This window comes from Elgaria multicarinata, chromosome 9 (genome assembly GCF_023053635.1).
Source record: "Elgaria multicarinata webbii isolate HBS135686 ecotype San Diego chromosome 9, rElgMul1.1.pri, whole genome shotgun sequence".
NCBI lineage: Eukaryota > Metazoa > Chordata > Lepidosauria > Squamata > Anguidae > Elgaria > Elgaria multicarinata.
In genome coordinates, this window is record NC_086179.1 from 80,633,840 (window position 1) to 80,649,440 (window position 15,601).

Here is a 15,601-nt window from a genome sequence, read left to right on the forward strand (position 1 = left end):
GGCAGGCCTATCCAGTAGAATTTTAGGATGCTTTTAGGATGCTTTTAGGATGTTTTTAACAGTGTATACTATGTTTTTAATCAATACTTTATGCTTGCTGTTGTTCCCCGCCTCGATTCAATCAGATTGGCAGGTAAGAAATATATTATTATTATTATTAGATCTATACTACTGCTTTATAGCGGTATTGAATGCACTGATAACTGTTGAGGCACATTATGCGTTTCATATACTGCTTTTCATACTGTTGTTTCCTGCTTTTTAATCTACATTATCCAAAATACCTCAACAAATGTCATTGTGTGTCCTACAAGTTGTAAATGTGTAAGAGGGCTATAGCATTACCATGACTGGATCATCATGATTTGACACAAGGTGTAGATCTGGCCACTATAACCACAACATATGTCATAATAACAAACATTAAAAGTATTACATACTCAAAAGTTTCAAAACAAAGTCAGAAATCACTCTCACAGTAAATCCTGTCACCCTGATTCAGCTTAAAACATCAGTTGTGATTCCATCACTAGAACATGAAGCATGTATCCGGTGGTCCCCATTCACACTGCACAACACAAAGGGGACATGTATTCCCATCCTTTATTGCAATGCAATACACATTCTCAATTGTTATTCTTTTCCTACAATAAATAAATAAATAAATAAATAAATAAATAAGATTTTCCTGGATGGGTTTTCTTCCCCCACACTTTCATTTCCTGCCTTTATAGATATCCAGCGCTTGAGATCAAAGATGCTTAATCTACAACATTTGCAAAAAGTCTGGAAGAGAAAATTCTGATTTTTAAAAAAATCCTGTGATTGATCTTGTCTTCCTGTTGACAAGTAAGGACAATTGTGTAAGAAGCAGTATTAGATTTTGCAGTTCAAACTCCCATAAATCCTACCATGTGTTAATGTGCATCCATATCAAGCTGTCAACTTAATTCACCAACTGTCAAAAGAATGGGTCCCTTCAAAGACAAAATAATTCATGAAGAAAACATGATTTAATGTAACATTTTATAGGAAAGTCAGCTTTGATTTTATAAAGTGTGAGGTAGTAAAACATTCCAACTGCATGAATATTAAGATACTGCTTTGTTGCTTTTTGTCTAGATAGATTTAGTCATGGGCTGAAAGTGGATTCTTCTTGCAATCTGAGCTGAAATACTAAAGATCCTGTAACTATATGTGTGTGCATGCTTGTGTGTACATATTATATGTTTCATTGGCTGCTCTGGTCCTATATATGGACTTAGCCCCATAGTTTGAAGGCTTGGTTTATCTATGAGTTTTCTGGGTGGCCTTGGGCAAGTCATGATTTCCATCTCAGTTTCTGTTCTGTAAATTGGGTACAATAAAAAGAAATGTCACCCACCTTATCAGGCAGTTTTCTCATATCGTCCAGGTAAGATCACTGCACCCTGCTTTGCACCGGTTTAAGTTCTTCATTATCCTACATTCAACCAGCAGCAACACACCACAACTGTCATGCTACAAGAACTTCAAATGCATCAACTGTGACGTAACCACCCCACAGTGACACAATAGCGTCTGGGCAATGTTTCCACCAACATGCCATCATCATCAGATACCTGCCCAGAGAAAGAACCATTAATCATGGAGAATTACTAATAATTACCTATTCTCACTGCCATCTCAACCATTGCCTGCAAGAATTGCCAGGATGAGGAAGCGCAACCTTCCATTCTACTTCTAGGGATGGACAAATTTCCCACATCTTCTTTCTGAGCCAGGCTTAGTAAACTTAGCTATTTCCCCGCTGAGAAAATAAGAAAATTGCTCAGGTGTTGTTGCTGATGTTTAGCTCAATTCTGAATCTGTATTAATTATGTCTCTGGCGACATAGCTGGGAGGACAAGGGGTCCTATGAAGTCCACATGAACCCCTAAATTCTGTCCCCCTTCCTCTTCCCCTAAACATATCTGGCAACAGAGAGGTTGCTACATTCCTGACTTTTATAAGAAGTCAGAACCTACTCACTTTTGTAGGCCCAAATTACAAACTGGTTACTAACAAACAAGCAAACTGAACTGAATAAGAAAATGAAAGCAAAACACAAGAACAGCCTGAGGATGGTGTTTTTCACTTGGTTTGCACACCACATCACCATGGGTTAAATAAATAACCCATGGTGATCTGTTGCATATTCAACCCCCAGCCGGGGATTGTCATGTTGTGTGAACCTGCCCACCATGGGTTATGCAAGGGTTAAACAGTCAGTAAGTGCAGCACATAGTGAGCAGGTGTCAGCTCTGCTGGGTTGTGTCTGACACCAGTCTTTTCTTTGTCACAAAAAGAGCCATAAAAATAACTGGCCCCATACTGAGATTTGAAACACATTGGCTTTGGGATTTATGCAGGTGTCTAATTGAGTTACAGTCAAGGATTTCCTTTTCACCCTCTTTAGTATTTATTTGACATAACGCCTTGATTCATAAGCAGGTTACATGGGTGCTAACCAGATTTTTCTTTGATCTTTCCTGGAGTGATTCAGAGCATGCAGTGTGTCTCAGAACAAGCAAACAACACGAAGGGCTTGGATAATGATAGAAAGGCAAGTTTTCAGGGGAGCTACTAGTTTTATCAGGATATCAAATTAGTAGTCTCCAACTAGACATCACCGTTGGGAAGAATCAACTTTGTAGGTGGCATTTAATGGAACATGGAGGCTCCCCCGCCCCACACGGTATCCCTGCTGTGCGGTGGCTGCAAATAATCCCCAATGGGGGAGGCAGCGTGAACTTTCTGACAGCCCCCTTCCTTGGCTTCCAGCAACCAATGGGAAGTTAGTTCCATGCTGAAACGCACCTGGTGCAGTGCCAGAGCATGGACAGATAGTGGAAGAGTCACACTAACCTCGCTCGGGCAGGAAAAGTCAGGGTAAGTCCCCAACTTTTCAGGTGCGGATCTTCGGCTCTTTGCTCCGAATCGGTGGTTGCATCATATAACTGATGCAGCATGGATTCAAAGCCATCCTAGGACAAAGACAATGTATAGACAGTCCCACAGAGCTTTATCACACCAGCGTTATGCTGTGCAATCACTGTGAATTGCATGCAAAGGACTTCGAAGTTTTCCAGTTTATAATCTGCTTTTATTGTGAAGTACTCCCATGCATAGGGTGACCATATGAAAAGGACAGGGCTCCTGTATCTTTAACAGTTGTAGAGAAAAGGGATTTTCAGCAGGTGCCATTTGTATGCAGACAGCATCTGGTGAAATTCCCTTTTCATAGCAATAGTTAAAGGTGCAGGTGCCCTCCTCTCTTTTGTATCTGGTCAAGAGGGCAGGACTCCTGCAGCTTTAACTCTTATGATGAAGACAAAATTTCACCAGCTGCTACATGCATTCAAATGACACTTGCTGAAATTCCCTTTTCTATACAACTGTTAAAGATACAGGAGCCCTGTCCTCCTTTTCATATGGTCACCCTACCCATGCATCCTGCTTTAATTGTGCTATAAAAGCAAAAGACTCGCCGTATTTTGATACTAGTTTTTGAGCGTATCATTCGAGTGGCCACTGGGGCGCAGGAGCAGGATTTGAAGAAAAATTAAACAAATGCTTACATCTGCATAAGCTTTAAAGATAAAGACATCAAAATTGGCACAGCAATAGATATTAAGGAGAGCTTTAAGCATACCAAATTTGAATCAGATTGGGTCATCCGTTGATTTTTTATGATTTTTTTACATTTCCCCCCTTAAACCATTTTCCTGGTATGCAAAGGAGTGCTGCTGCCCCATAGCAGCAGCAACAACAACGGTGACAGCTTAGCGCTGTAGGGATAGTTCGAGGGAAACAGGTACGTGGGATGAAGCTCATGGTTTCATTCTTTTGATAGGCAAATTGTAAATACCCAGGTAGTTCAAAAGGGGGAAACAGAAAGCAAAAAGACTGCAGCATGCTAGGATATCAGTACTTAGGAGGGGTAATGAGATATGAAATCCAGGAATGGGATAGATACCAAGGTGTACCTGGATTAATAAGGCTGTTTTCCTCCCATAGTACATTCCACAATCTGTCTTCCAGCCTCTCCCATTGCTGATTATCATCCAATCATTCTACTCAATCCTTGAAACGTTACTCAGACATGGATGAGGATATACACAATTGTTTGTGCATTGTAAACCTAAATTGCAGCTTGGCTGCATTTGTAAAGGGGAAACGGGAATCCTTCCTATGGATTAGGCTTCTATTCAGTTTTGTAGAGATAAAAATATTAAACAACAATGAACAATACTGGCTCTCCATCAGCTTTTTTCTATTAACCACCCAGCCTCGAATTTCTCTCCCTTGGAGCACGCCTGTAGCTTAGCTGAAATCTCAGCAGAGACAAAAAGAAAGGAAAAAAAGATGTTTAAACTGGTTATCATGTCAGAGCACATCTCATGGTTCTAGAAATGAACTTCTTTGTATGTCTTTCCCCTCTTCCCCCTGTTCCTCCCCCGCCCCCCAGATTAAATGGATATACATAATGAGCTCGTCTCTGGGTTCTGATACTGGAGAGCCTCCAGTTTAGGGTATATTCTGATGTGCATCTGTCATACTGGATCTGCCTGTTTTCTTTATGCATATGACAGCACATTTACACATTGACGCATATGTCCAGTATACCTAGGCAGGGCCTGACATCAGCACATGCTGTTAGGTGGCACAATAACACACCATGCAAGGTACAGATGAGTCGTTTCTGACTGACACCTAATAGCCGGTGGTGTAGTGTAGCCAGGGCTCTCAGGGAAGCAGACTGGGACTTTTGTTTTTTAAATTAGCAGTGGCACTACTAATATGCTGGCTGCGGGATTCTGGGAATTGTAGTCCAACACATCTGGAGGTCACCAGATTGGGGAAGGTTGGGCTAGCTAATAGAAAAGAGATTTACTAGTTGGACTAGTAAAGTCTGATGGGTTGGCAATCCGGCAATCCTGCTTGCCTTCCCATGAGTTCTGAAATGTATTAAATGCCTTTAAAAAGAAAAAGCAGAATTACTTAAATTTCTACAAGAAATACTAGTTTAAGATCATCCAATGTAATTGACCCAATGGAATAGATCAAATATTGTCCCTAAGTCAGTGTTGCTGTGAATCATATCAAAATTCCTTTCCCCCCAAGTCTTAAAACACTGGCTTTATTTTGTTATTTTTATTTCAAAAGTAGTTGGTCTATTTTGATTTAATGTATGACTTCACACTCCTTCATAGTGTCTTTTGGAAAAACATGCACTAAAAAAAATACTCTCTGCCAAGACACTTGTTTATACTCCAAGAATAATTCCTCACAGCATTCACACCTGGTAACTTTAGTACTGCTATGTATTTCCCACTTCCCCAAACCATGAGGAACTCCCCAGGGTAGTGCTGACAAACTACCTGTTTCGCAAGTAGTGACAAGCCAAAGTAGGGATTGAATATGGATTGCTGTTGAATTGTAGGTCATTGTTGAATGGTCGGTTGTTGTTACATGCAAACCTTGCACTATGGTTTAACTATGGGTTGTTATCCACAAACAATGAGGAAGAGAATCAATGGTTGGGCTGTGATCTGTGGGTTGTTTGTGGTTAACAACCCATGGCTAAACCATAGTGCAGGTTTCATATGTAATGACTACCCACAATTCAACGACAACCCATACTCAATCTATACTCTGGGTTGTCATTGTATGTGAAGCAGATCTTAGTTTCCTATGGGTGAGAGAGCACTATGACAACTTCAGCACAATCCTATGTATGTTTACTCACAACTAACTTACATCGAGGCCAATGGGATTTACTCCTTAGAGCAGCCTTCCTCAATGTGGTATCTTCCAGATGTTTTGGACTTCAATTCCCATCAGCTCCAGCCTTCATGACCTATGGTCAAGAATGCTGGGAGTTGTTGTCCAAAACATTTGGAGGGCGTCAGGGTGGGGGAAAGCTACCCTAGTGTGTGCTTGGGATCATAACCTTAAGATGTCTTTGTAGTATTTGGTTCATGTACAAATATACTGCCAGAGTGCAGTAGAAATGAATAGGCTCTACTGCAGCAGAATGACCCCAAGACTGCTGGGCTGCAACTCCAGTTTTCTCCAACTACAAATACAACTAGAATCTCTTCCTGCCCTTCCCCCAGTCTGCATCTACCAGTTCAAAACTGCTGTTTTTCGGGGTCAGATTCAAGGCTAAGGGGAACTACCCTCCTGTGGCAAACACCAACTTCGGGGCATTGATTTTAATTGAATCCATGGCAGCAGGGGGCATGATTTTCATTGAGAGCCTGCATGCTGTGGTCCTGATCCTGACTCCTCCCCACCCCACCAGTGGTTGTTACTTACAGTAAAGAAGAAGGAAAAACACACATGACAATACACAATGGCTGAGTTCGGACGACACGCTAATCAACGGGGGTGGTTGGGTAATAGGAACAGAATGGGCAGCAACCGTTGATTAGCGTGTCGTCCGAACTCAGCCAATGTGTAGTTTGGCTGCCACACCCACCCACACCCATCTGCAGAGCACTAATCTCTGATCCCACCTGCACAAGTGAGTTGCTCATGCAGGAGAAAACATCCACAGCCATTAAAGGAACGTCAAAGTTCTTTTGTCAAATCCCTGATTCACTTCCAAACAGTTTCAAGCAAAACTATTATGATAGACACATTGACAATAATCAGACAGCTACACTTGCAACCATGTTTCCAAGACAATGACCGCAATAGTCAGGTTTAATTTCAATTAATCAAATAATTGATTAAACCCCTCACCAGTTTTAAATGCAATTCTTTTGCTTTGATAACATCTATGGTAATGACTGGTATGTGCGTGTGTATACCACTGAATAAATTTCTTGCTTCTTGCTCTTCATACTGGGAATGGTTCCTCCATACAGTCTTGCAGTCTTTTAGAGACAAACACAGAATGAGCCACAGGGGACTAAATGCTATTTTAACAGCCCAATCTTCTAATATGCCAAAGAATGTATAACTGGATAGGATCACACAATTGCTTCTGGGTGACTAGATAGTAATGAGGGCCTCATTAGAACTAGGGTCAACACTAGCCACTAATTACATGATGAATCATCAGAGTTTTCAGTAGCAATACTACGGCCTAAAAGAAATGTCTAAATTCAGCCTAACAATAAATCTAGATTCTTGAAGATCAAATGTTGCCACAAATTTTAGGATGTGCGGTCTTAAAACTGGTAGAATCTGAAGTTGAAAGTGGGAAAGAAGGAAAATGGTCTTTGCAATCATCAGAATCCTCAAGGGCAGCCTAGACAAGATAAAAAGGCAATGAAAGCAAGCTGTGGTGTGAGTGAGTAATACTTTGATGGAATCTGGGCTTGGTGTTCAAAAGACAGATAAAACATTTGAGAGAAAAAGGTGGGAAAGAAGGTCAGGCCTGACTGCAAAACTGTGAAGTCATTTGCAGCTCTCAAAAGCTATACTAGAAAAGAGGACTGTCCTCTGTAAAGTAGTACACAGGGCCACCCTAGAACTAGTGATATGTAGGACAATTATACTTAAGTATATCTTTAACCCAAAGAACAAACACCTTCTTGGCTTTTAAACTGACAGAGGACGACAAGCAATTTTAAAGTAAAAGAATACAGTGTACAGCTGATGGAGGGGAAGTTTTGGCAATTTGCGCTCTCTGGCAGGCGGCTTTGGGGCAGTGATCCTTGGTATGGGAACACGGATGTTAGATATGTTTTCCTTTTTTCATTTATGGTAAGTTGGAAGGTGTGAGATGGTCTCTGCCATATACTATTTTCTTAGCAAACTAGAAGTTATCACTGCTATGTATGATATACATTCAGGGTGAACAACATTTGGCCTTCCAGATGTTGCTGGATCGACTCCCATCATCCCACACCATTGGTTATGCTGGCTAATTCTGACAGTCCAACAAGTTGCCCACCTGATATACGTCAATGATGTCAGCCAAGTTGCTTGAGGATTTTCTAATTCTTATCATTTATAAATCATTAGACCGTACTTTGCAAGGATAGGAGTAGGGGTGGTGGTGGGAAATCACTCCTCCCATCGAAGTTTCTCTTTTTCCTTTGTTAATACACCAGGTTTATTTTTGCTGACATATAGGCATAAGACTGAGACAGCTGCATGTTCATAGAAAATAGGTTGAAGGAAGGGATCAAGCTGAGTAGCAGCTGAATTTTTTCTATTAGTCTCAGAAAGCAATTTATCAGCACAGGGTAAAATATAGCTGTTTTTAAAAAGTTTTATAGATTGGGAAGTCAAGTCCGTATTGAGCCTTTGTGTTCTGCTATGACAAAGAGTGTCTCTTTCTGCAGTTCAGATGTTTTGTTTGTTTTTCCTGCCTCAAGATGAAGTACATCCATTTAAACTGTCCTTCATGCCTTAGTAGAAACTTACAGCAATACGACTGATATTTACATGGAACATAGCCTGTGAGTGAACAACAAAATTGCTGCAACAGTTTTAAGTGTGAGTGATATGGATATATATTCAGAAAGATGTTATTTAAGAGATCTCAGTCTTTATCACAGCATGTTCCCTCGAATAAGAAAAATACATCAAAAACAAATTATTTTGTTGTGTCATATAGATGACACAATAGTCAACCATGTGTTAATATTCAACTCTACGGATGACTATTATCATGTCATGTTGGCAGTACCCCCTAACATCCATGGAGTTGACTATTAACACATGATTGGCTACTGCCCACCCCCTCTTTGCCCTCCCCACTGAATAGCAGCACTGGTTCCCATAAGAATCTCCCTTTGTGTTGCATCCCCCACCCCTACTGTCAGGACTGGGTACAAGGGGGGATTCTCATGGGATGTGCCATCCCTGAGTGGGGTGCTGCAATTGGCAGTGCCTTACATCCCATCCCTAGGTAGGGTGCTGAGAACAGGGAGGGTGGGGTGCAAGGATCTCTCCTGCGGCTTTCAAGCTGCAGGAGAGATGCTTATGTCCCCCAACTCCAGTCTCCACAAAGTGGTGGAGAACTTTCAAGCCACAGGAGAGAACCTTGTGCCCCTGTCCTTGTTCTCCATCACTTTGGGGAGATTGGGGACAGGGGACACAAGCATCTTGACAACCGCAGGAGATATCCTTGAGCCCCCTGCACCACTTTGGGGAGAACGGGGAGGGTGGGGCGCAAGCATCTTGACAGCTGCAGGAGAGATCTTTGTGCCCTGCCCTCCTCATTCTCGGCACCCCACCCAGGGACATGACGTGCACTTCCCTGGAAGCACATGGGGAGGCGCTGATCACGGCACCCCACCCAGGGGCTGCTATGATCAGCAGATCCCCATGCACTTCCTGGGACAGCTGACGCATGCTAATAGAGCCCCACTGGGCAAGAGCAGCAGGGGTTTCTGCTGCTCTTGCCTCATGACTCCGTAGGCATGTGAAATAGTCAACAGAGCCCGCCACATCACCCAATAATCAATGGCTGTGCAGACAGTCAACTCTGCACACCATTGATTATTTGCATTAGTTATTTGGGGGGAAATAACCAACCGTGGTGTGGAAAAGGCTCACCAGACAAAACAATAAGATACGGTGGACTATTTAAGCAACGGTTGACTATTTAAGCAGCCATTGACTATTGTGTAGTCCGAACCCAGTCACAGTCAGAAATTTTGCAAAGCAGTCAAATTCACTGTGCAGGGAAACACTGCTTAAGACCTTGCAAAATAGCAAAAATGAAGGATAAGGCATCGAATATCATGCGGATGAGATGTGGGAGAGGAGGAGTTGGGATTTAAACAATTATTAACTCCTACCTCACATCTACCAAGCCTGATGAACTTATATAATGTCCTGCATGATATATCATAGGCAGGACCTAGTAAAGATAGGAATATATCAGCTCTCCTTGTGGTGTCCATTATTCTAACTGTGTAACTATGCTTCACAGCATGGTGAAATCTGTTCCGTTTCCTTTTCGTTTTACAATATTTTATTAAAATTTTGAAGAATGTGCGTGGTGGTAGCCTGCTGGATTTTGCTCATAAATTATAACAGCGCTTGAACCAGACAGGGGAAAAAAAAGAGGGCAGGGCTTTTGACTGAGTGATGATGGATGAGAAATTTGTGGGCCTCCAGATGTTTTGGCCTACAACTCACTATTTGTGATGCTGGCCATGGCTGATGGGAGTTGCAGGCCAAAACACTTGGAGGGCCACAAGTTGCCCACCTTTGGATCAGGAAGGTATCCCCACAGGGCTATTGTCACTTACACTAGCATTTACTTCTACTTTCAGAGGAGTGGTCATTTTAGTCTGTGGCAGCAAAACCAACTTTTTTTTAATAGTGCAATTCTATGCATGTCTACTCAGAAGAAAGCTGCATTAAGTTCATTGGGCTTATATACACTTACCTGGGAGTAAGTCACACTGAACTCAGTGGGGCTTACTTCTAAGCAGACGTGCATAAGAGTGTACAGTTAAAGACTAATAACTTTATTCTGGCATAAGATTTATGGCTTAGAGTCCACTTTAGAAATGGCATTCTCAGTTGGCAGGTATATATAGATTGTATAGAGTAAGAGGAAACTATAAATACTAGATTTAAATTAGGGTGACCATATGAAGAGGACAGGGCTCCTGTATCTTTAATGGTTGCATAGAAAAGGGAATTTCAGCAGGTGTCAATTGTATATATGGAGAACCTGGTGAAATTCCCTCTTCATCACAACAGTTAAAGCTGCAGGAGTTATACTAGAGTGACCAGATTTAAAAGAGGGCAGGGCACCTGCAGCTTTAACTGTGGTGATCAAGAAGAAATTTCCCCAGATTCCCCATATATACAAATGACACCTGCTGAAATTCCCTTTTCAATACAACTGTTAAAGATACAGGAGCCCTGTCCTCCTTTTCATATGGTCACCCTATTTAAATGGCAAAAAAGAGAGAATAAAAAATGTACGGCCTGTGACAATTCACTTAAAGCATAAATGCATGCAATATATGCATAAGCACGTATAACTCTAATAATAATAATAATGAGATTTTGATCCCTGTGGGACCAGTATCTCCACACCATTAATTTATACTCTGCACAGCAACAGACTGTATATAATTATGAAATGGTCTTATAACGAGTCACACCATTGTTCCATATAGCTTAGTATTGTCTACACTGATTGGCCGTGGCTCTCCAATGGGAGTTCAGGCAGGAGCCCAATCCTATGCGCAGAAGCTGGATTGAACCCGGGAACTTCTGGACACCAAGTTGGTGTTCTGCCACCAAGCTATGGTGTTTGAAACCTCAATAAGGTGAAGCCAAACGTTGGTTTAGAAATTCTTAATTACTTTGTACAAAGGTTATGTTTGAAGGTTTGTATTTCGTATGCAAATAGCTGAACGCCCCTTTGAAAAGCAACCTTATTATGCATTGGCCTATATAAATTATGCTTAGGGAATACTTCATAGGAATTCCCCCTGGTTATTCTGATTCATGTTGCTGCTTAGCAGAGAAGTGTTGCAAATGCCCTGAGAGAATACCTATGACATTGATATAGTAGAGTTTGTTGTTATTTTCTCTCACAGCAGGGATAGGGAACATGTGGTGCTCCAGATGTTGGACTGCAACTCCCATCAACCCCCATCATTGGGTTTGCAGGCTAGCGTCCATGGGAATTGCAGTCCAACAACATCTGAAGGACCACACACTCATCACTCTCTTACAGGGACTCGTTTCAAGATTCAGGGGCAAACCTAAACAAACTGACTCAGGAGTAAGTGGCATTGAACTGAGCGCATAAGCACTGGATTGGGATTTTTGTGAGAGCCAGTGTGGTGTAGTGGCTAAAGTGTTGGACTGGGAGTCGGGAGATCCGGGTTCTAGTCTCTACTCGGCCATGGAAGCCCACTGGGTGTCTTTGGGTCAGTCACACACTCTCTGCCCAACCCACCTCACAGGGTTGTTGTGAGGATGAAATGGAAAGGAGGAGGATTATGTACGCTGCCTTGGGTTCCTTGGAGGAAAAAAGGAGGGATATAAATGCAATAATAAAATAAATAACCAGTAGTACAGCTCCTGAGAGAGAATGTTTCTGTTCATTTCCGTTTAACTAGGGTGACCATATGAAAAGGAGGACAGGGCTCCTGTATCTTTAACAGTTGTATTGAAAAGGGAATTTCAGCAGGTGTCATTTGTATATATGGAGAACCTGGTGAAATTTCCCCTGCATCACACCTGTTAAAGCTGCAGGTGCCCTTCCCTCTTTTATAGCTGGTCACTCTAGTACAGCTCCTGCACCTTTGAACTGTGGTGATGAAGAGGAAATTTCACCAGGTTCTTATATACAAAGGACACCTGCTGAGATTCCCTTTTCTATGCAACTGTTAAAGATACAGGAGCCCTGTCCTCCTTTTCATATGGTCACCCTAGTTTAACCCAGCTGGAAATTAATAGACCTTAAAACGACAAGAGATTTCACATTAATAGTGGTGGGCTGTGTCAGCAGCTGAGAAGCGCGGGCACTCAACTCTGTAAAGGCCTAATGCTAAGCAGGTCGGAGTTCCACCCGCCTCCGCATTCTTCTAGAGCGGGGTCTGGGACGACGTGGCCTCAGGCTCCGACGCCCATAAATACCTAGCTGCGGCCGTGAGGCACTAACTAGGCGAGAGAAGTCAAAGGCGCAAGCCTATGCCTGTTAGAATGCTGGGAGTCCTACAACTCCCAGCATTCCCCAGCCGGGGATGGCAAGAGAGTGCTGGGAGTTGTAGGACTGCCTTCTGCCTAAACCTGCATAGGCATGTTTAGGCACCCAACTGAGAGGGAACCTCGTGGCGCGGAGAACGGTTTTCTGTGGAAACTGAGGAGGCACTTTCCCCCGCCTCCGCTCGCACCTCGTTGGCTGATGCTGACGGAGTGACAAGACCAGTACCGAATCAGCCGGCGCTTGTCTTCCGACGCCAGCTATCACGTGGGTGTTCTGGCGAATTTGTCCGTCTCCAAAGCCCCGCTTACGCTTTCTGTCCTCCGCTGCGAGCCCGCGTGTCCGGCAGTAGGTAGGCGTTTACTCGGGGGACGGTTTTCCCGAAGCGAGGTGAGGTCGGTGTCTGCTGGTCGCTGGCTTACTTTGGCTGTAGTCACTGGCCTGGGGCCGAGAGCCGTTGAACTCCCGCTTCGTGCTTTTCATCCTTCCTTCAAGCCTCCCACATCCTCGCAACACCCCTCGAAAACCCTACTGTGGGCGGGAGAGGGTAATGGGGGCAAAAGGCCCCAGCGGGATATTTGGGTTTCGTGCACGGAGGGAAGGTGTGGAGTATTTGCTGATTGCCCCATTCTGCACCCGGTTGTGCAATAACTGAGTTCCCAAGCACAAGTGATTTTAAATCCTAGTAACTAGCTAATCTTGTTCTCATTTTGTTTACTCTAGAGGGGGTGCAGGGCTCCCGGCCTGGATAGGGAACCTAGCGTTTGGGGGGGGGGGCTTAAAAGGATCCGGATCGGGCCCCTGCATCCATTATAAAGTACAAATGAAAAAAAACAAAGAAGAGAAAGGATAGCTGCTAGGCACAGAATTAGAATGCAATCCTATGGATGGTCAGACAAAAAAAAAAAAAGTCCTACAACTCCCACCATGCCATAGCCCGGTGCTGCAAGTTTTAATACTCCCCCCTACTCAAATAACAAAAATAGCACTCTTAAAGCCCTATTTGTTTGGGTCCTGTTTGTAGAAAAAGAGGCAGGATGCCCCAAGTCGGACTAGAGATGAAAAAACACTGGATTTATATTCCAACCCCAACCCCTCTTACAAATCTGAATTATCTCTTGTTCTCCATGTCTTCTGTCCTATGATCACTTGCCCCAGCTGGTTGGATCCAGACTAAGGGTGCTACCAAATGAAGTGAAATTGTCTCTTTTATGGGGGTCCAGACAACAGGTCTTTCATTTGTAATCCTTTGTTTTCCTAATACAGCACAATGCTTTTTGATTTGTAGTACTAGGAGCTGTCCATCTGGAAGCAGCCCAGCTTTGTTAAACTTACATTCCATTGAAATCAATCGGGCTCAACTTAAGTCATTTCTGGTTTGTCATGTTGATATTAGATCAGATTTTGTTTTTGTATATGGTTGCCAGACTGTCAGAAAACAAATATTTACAAGATACTTGTTATAAATACAAAGATAATATATTTACATAAAGGTAACACGTTGATTTCCATAGCACATATGTTCGAATGACTTAGCTTGGATCTGACCCATTTCCAACCCACTGAATTTGATGATATTGAAATTGAATGTAGGGATGATAAGACTGCAACTTTAAAGTTCTACCTTCAGCCCTTCATGTTACTTTTGTTAATATTATGATATTTCATGTATCATAGAAAGACATGTTATACAGCTTACTTGTTTCTTTACATCTCTGGCATTGGCATAATTTTTCTGATTTGAAAATCTGGTTGCAAGCTCTTGAGGGCCTGATGCTAATCTTATATTCGTGTAAGGCCCAGCCCACTATAGTCTTGGGCTTCAGGTGAGCCCTTACCTATAATATTTACTTACTATTTTTAATATAAACAATATGCTATAACATGAGTGATAATCTGTCACTTCTTACTTGGTATGTTCTCACAGGAAGTCTTATTTAATTATTACATTTCTCTAACGCCCCATATCTGAAGCTCTCTGAGTGGTTCACAAACATTAAAACCTCAAAAGTACAGTATAAAACAATATAAAATATAAAAGCTTAACACTATAATATAAAAGTGCAACCAGAAGAAAGCTTAGCAGCAATGCAGAGATTTAAAATGCCGATTTAAAACAGCAGAGTTAAAAGACTACAGTACTAAAATAGTGGGAAATAAAAAGGTCTTTAGCTGGTGCTGAAAGGAGTACAACATAGGCACTAGTTGAACCTCTCTATGGACTTCGTTCCACAGACAACATGCCACAGCAGAAAAGGCCCTCTTCCTGGTAGCCACTAGCCTCACTTCCTTTGGTAGAGGCACCTGGAGAAGGAAGTGAAGACTCCTGAAGATGATCTTAGGGTCTAGGCAGGTACATATTGGAGGAGATGATCCTTCAGATAACCTGGCCCCAAACCATTTAGGGCTTCGAATGTGAAAACCAGCACTTTGAATTGGGCCTGGACATGGACTGGCAGCCGGTGCAACTGGAAAAGTACTGGCATAATATGATCTCATTGGCAAGTCCCCATTAACAATCTCACTACCCTGTTTTGGACCTGCTGAAGTTTCCGGATCATTTTCAAAGGCAGCCCCACATATAACACATTTCAGTAATTCAGACGAGAGGTTATCAGAACATGAATAACTAGCTAGGCTATCTCTGTCCAGATAAGGGTGTGGTTGGTATATCAGCCAAAGTCTTCAAATAACTGCAGCTTCATTTTCCAGATCTTCCTTGCATCCTGGAAGCTGCTAGGTGAAAGCACTTAGTCACAGAAGCAGAAGTTAAAATGCCTGTTTTCAAACATCCGGAGTACCCAGAATCAGCGTTGCTTCAGTTGGAAGCCATGGTGCCATGTCGCGAATCTCAAGTGTCCACCTTATTGTCACTCTTTGGAGAGGTATCACTTATTTGTCTGATTTCTTCTTTTTTTTTCTGATGGTATT

The 15,601-nt window shown here is 42.5% G+C and overlaps 1 protein-coding gene across 3 annotated transcripts in view; it reads left to right on the forward strand.

The window, feature by feature from the left end:
* The first annotated feature begins 12,937 nt into the window (after nucleotides 1–12,937).
* The window catches only part of ORC5 (origin recognition complex subunit 5), an 89,408-nt gene continuing 86,744 nt past the window's right edge, over nucleotides 12,938–15,601 (forward strand). The window contains exons 1-2 of one of the 3 annotated variants that reach the window (XM_063134183.1): nucleotides 12,938–13,022; nucleotides 15,383–15,555. In XM_063134183.1, coding sequence (XP_062990253.1) covers nucleotides 15,445–15,555 — 111 coding nt within the window. In that variant the 5' untranslated portion in view covers nucleotides 12,938–13,022; nucleotides 15,383–15,444. Of the gene's footprint in view, nucleotides 13,061–14,280; nucleotides 14,497–15,369; nucleotides 15,556–15,601 lie in introns of those variants that run through there. The other 2 variants (XM_063134186.1, XM_063134185.1) reach the window with 2 other exon arrangements.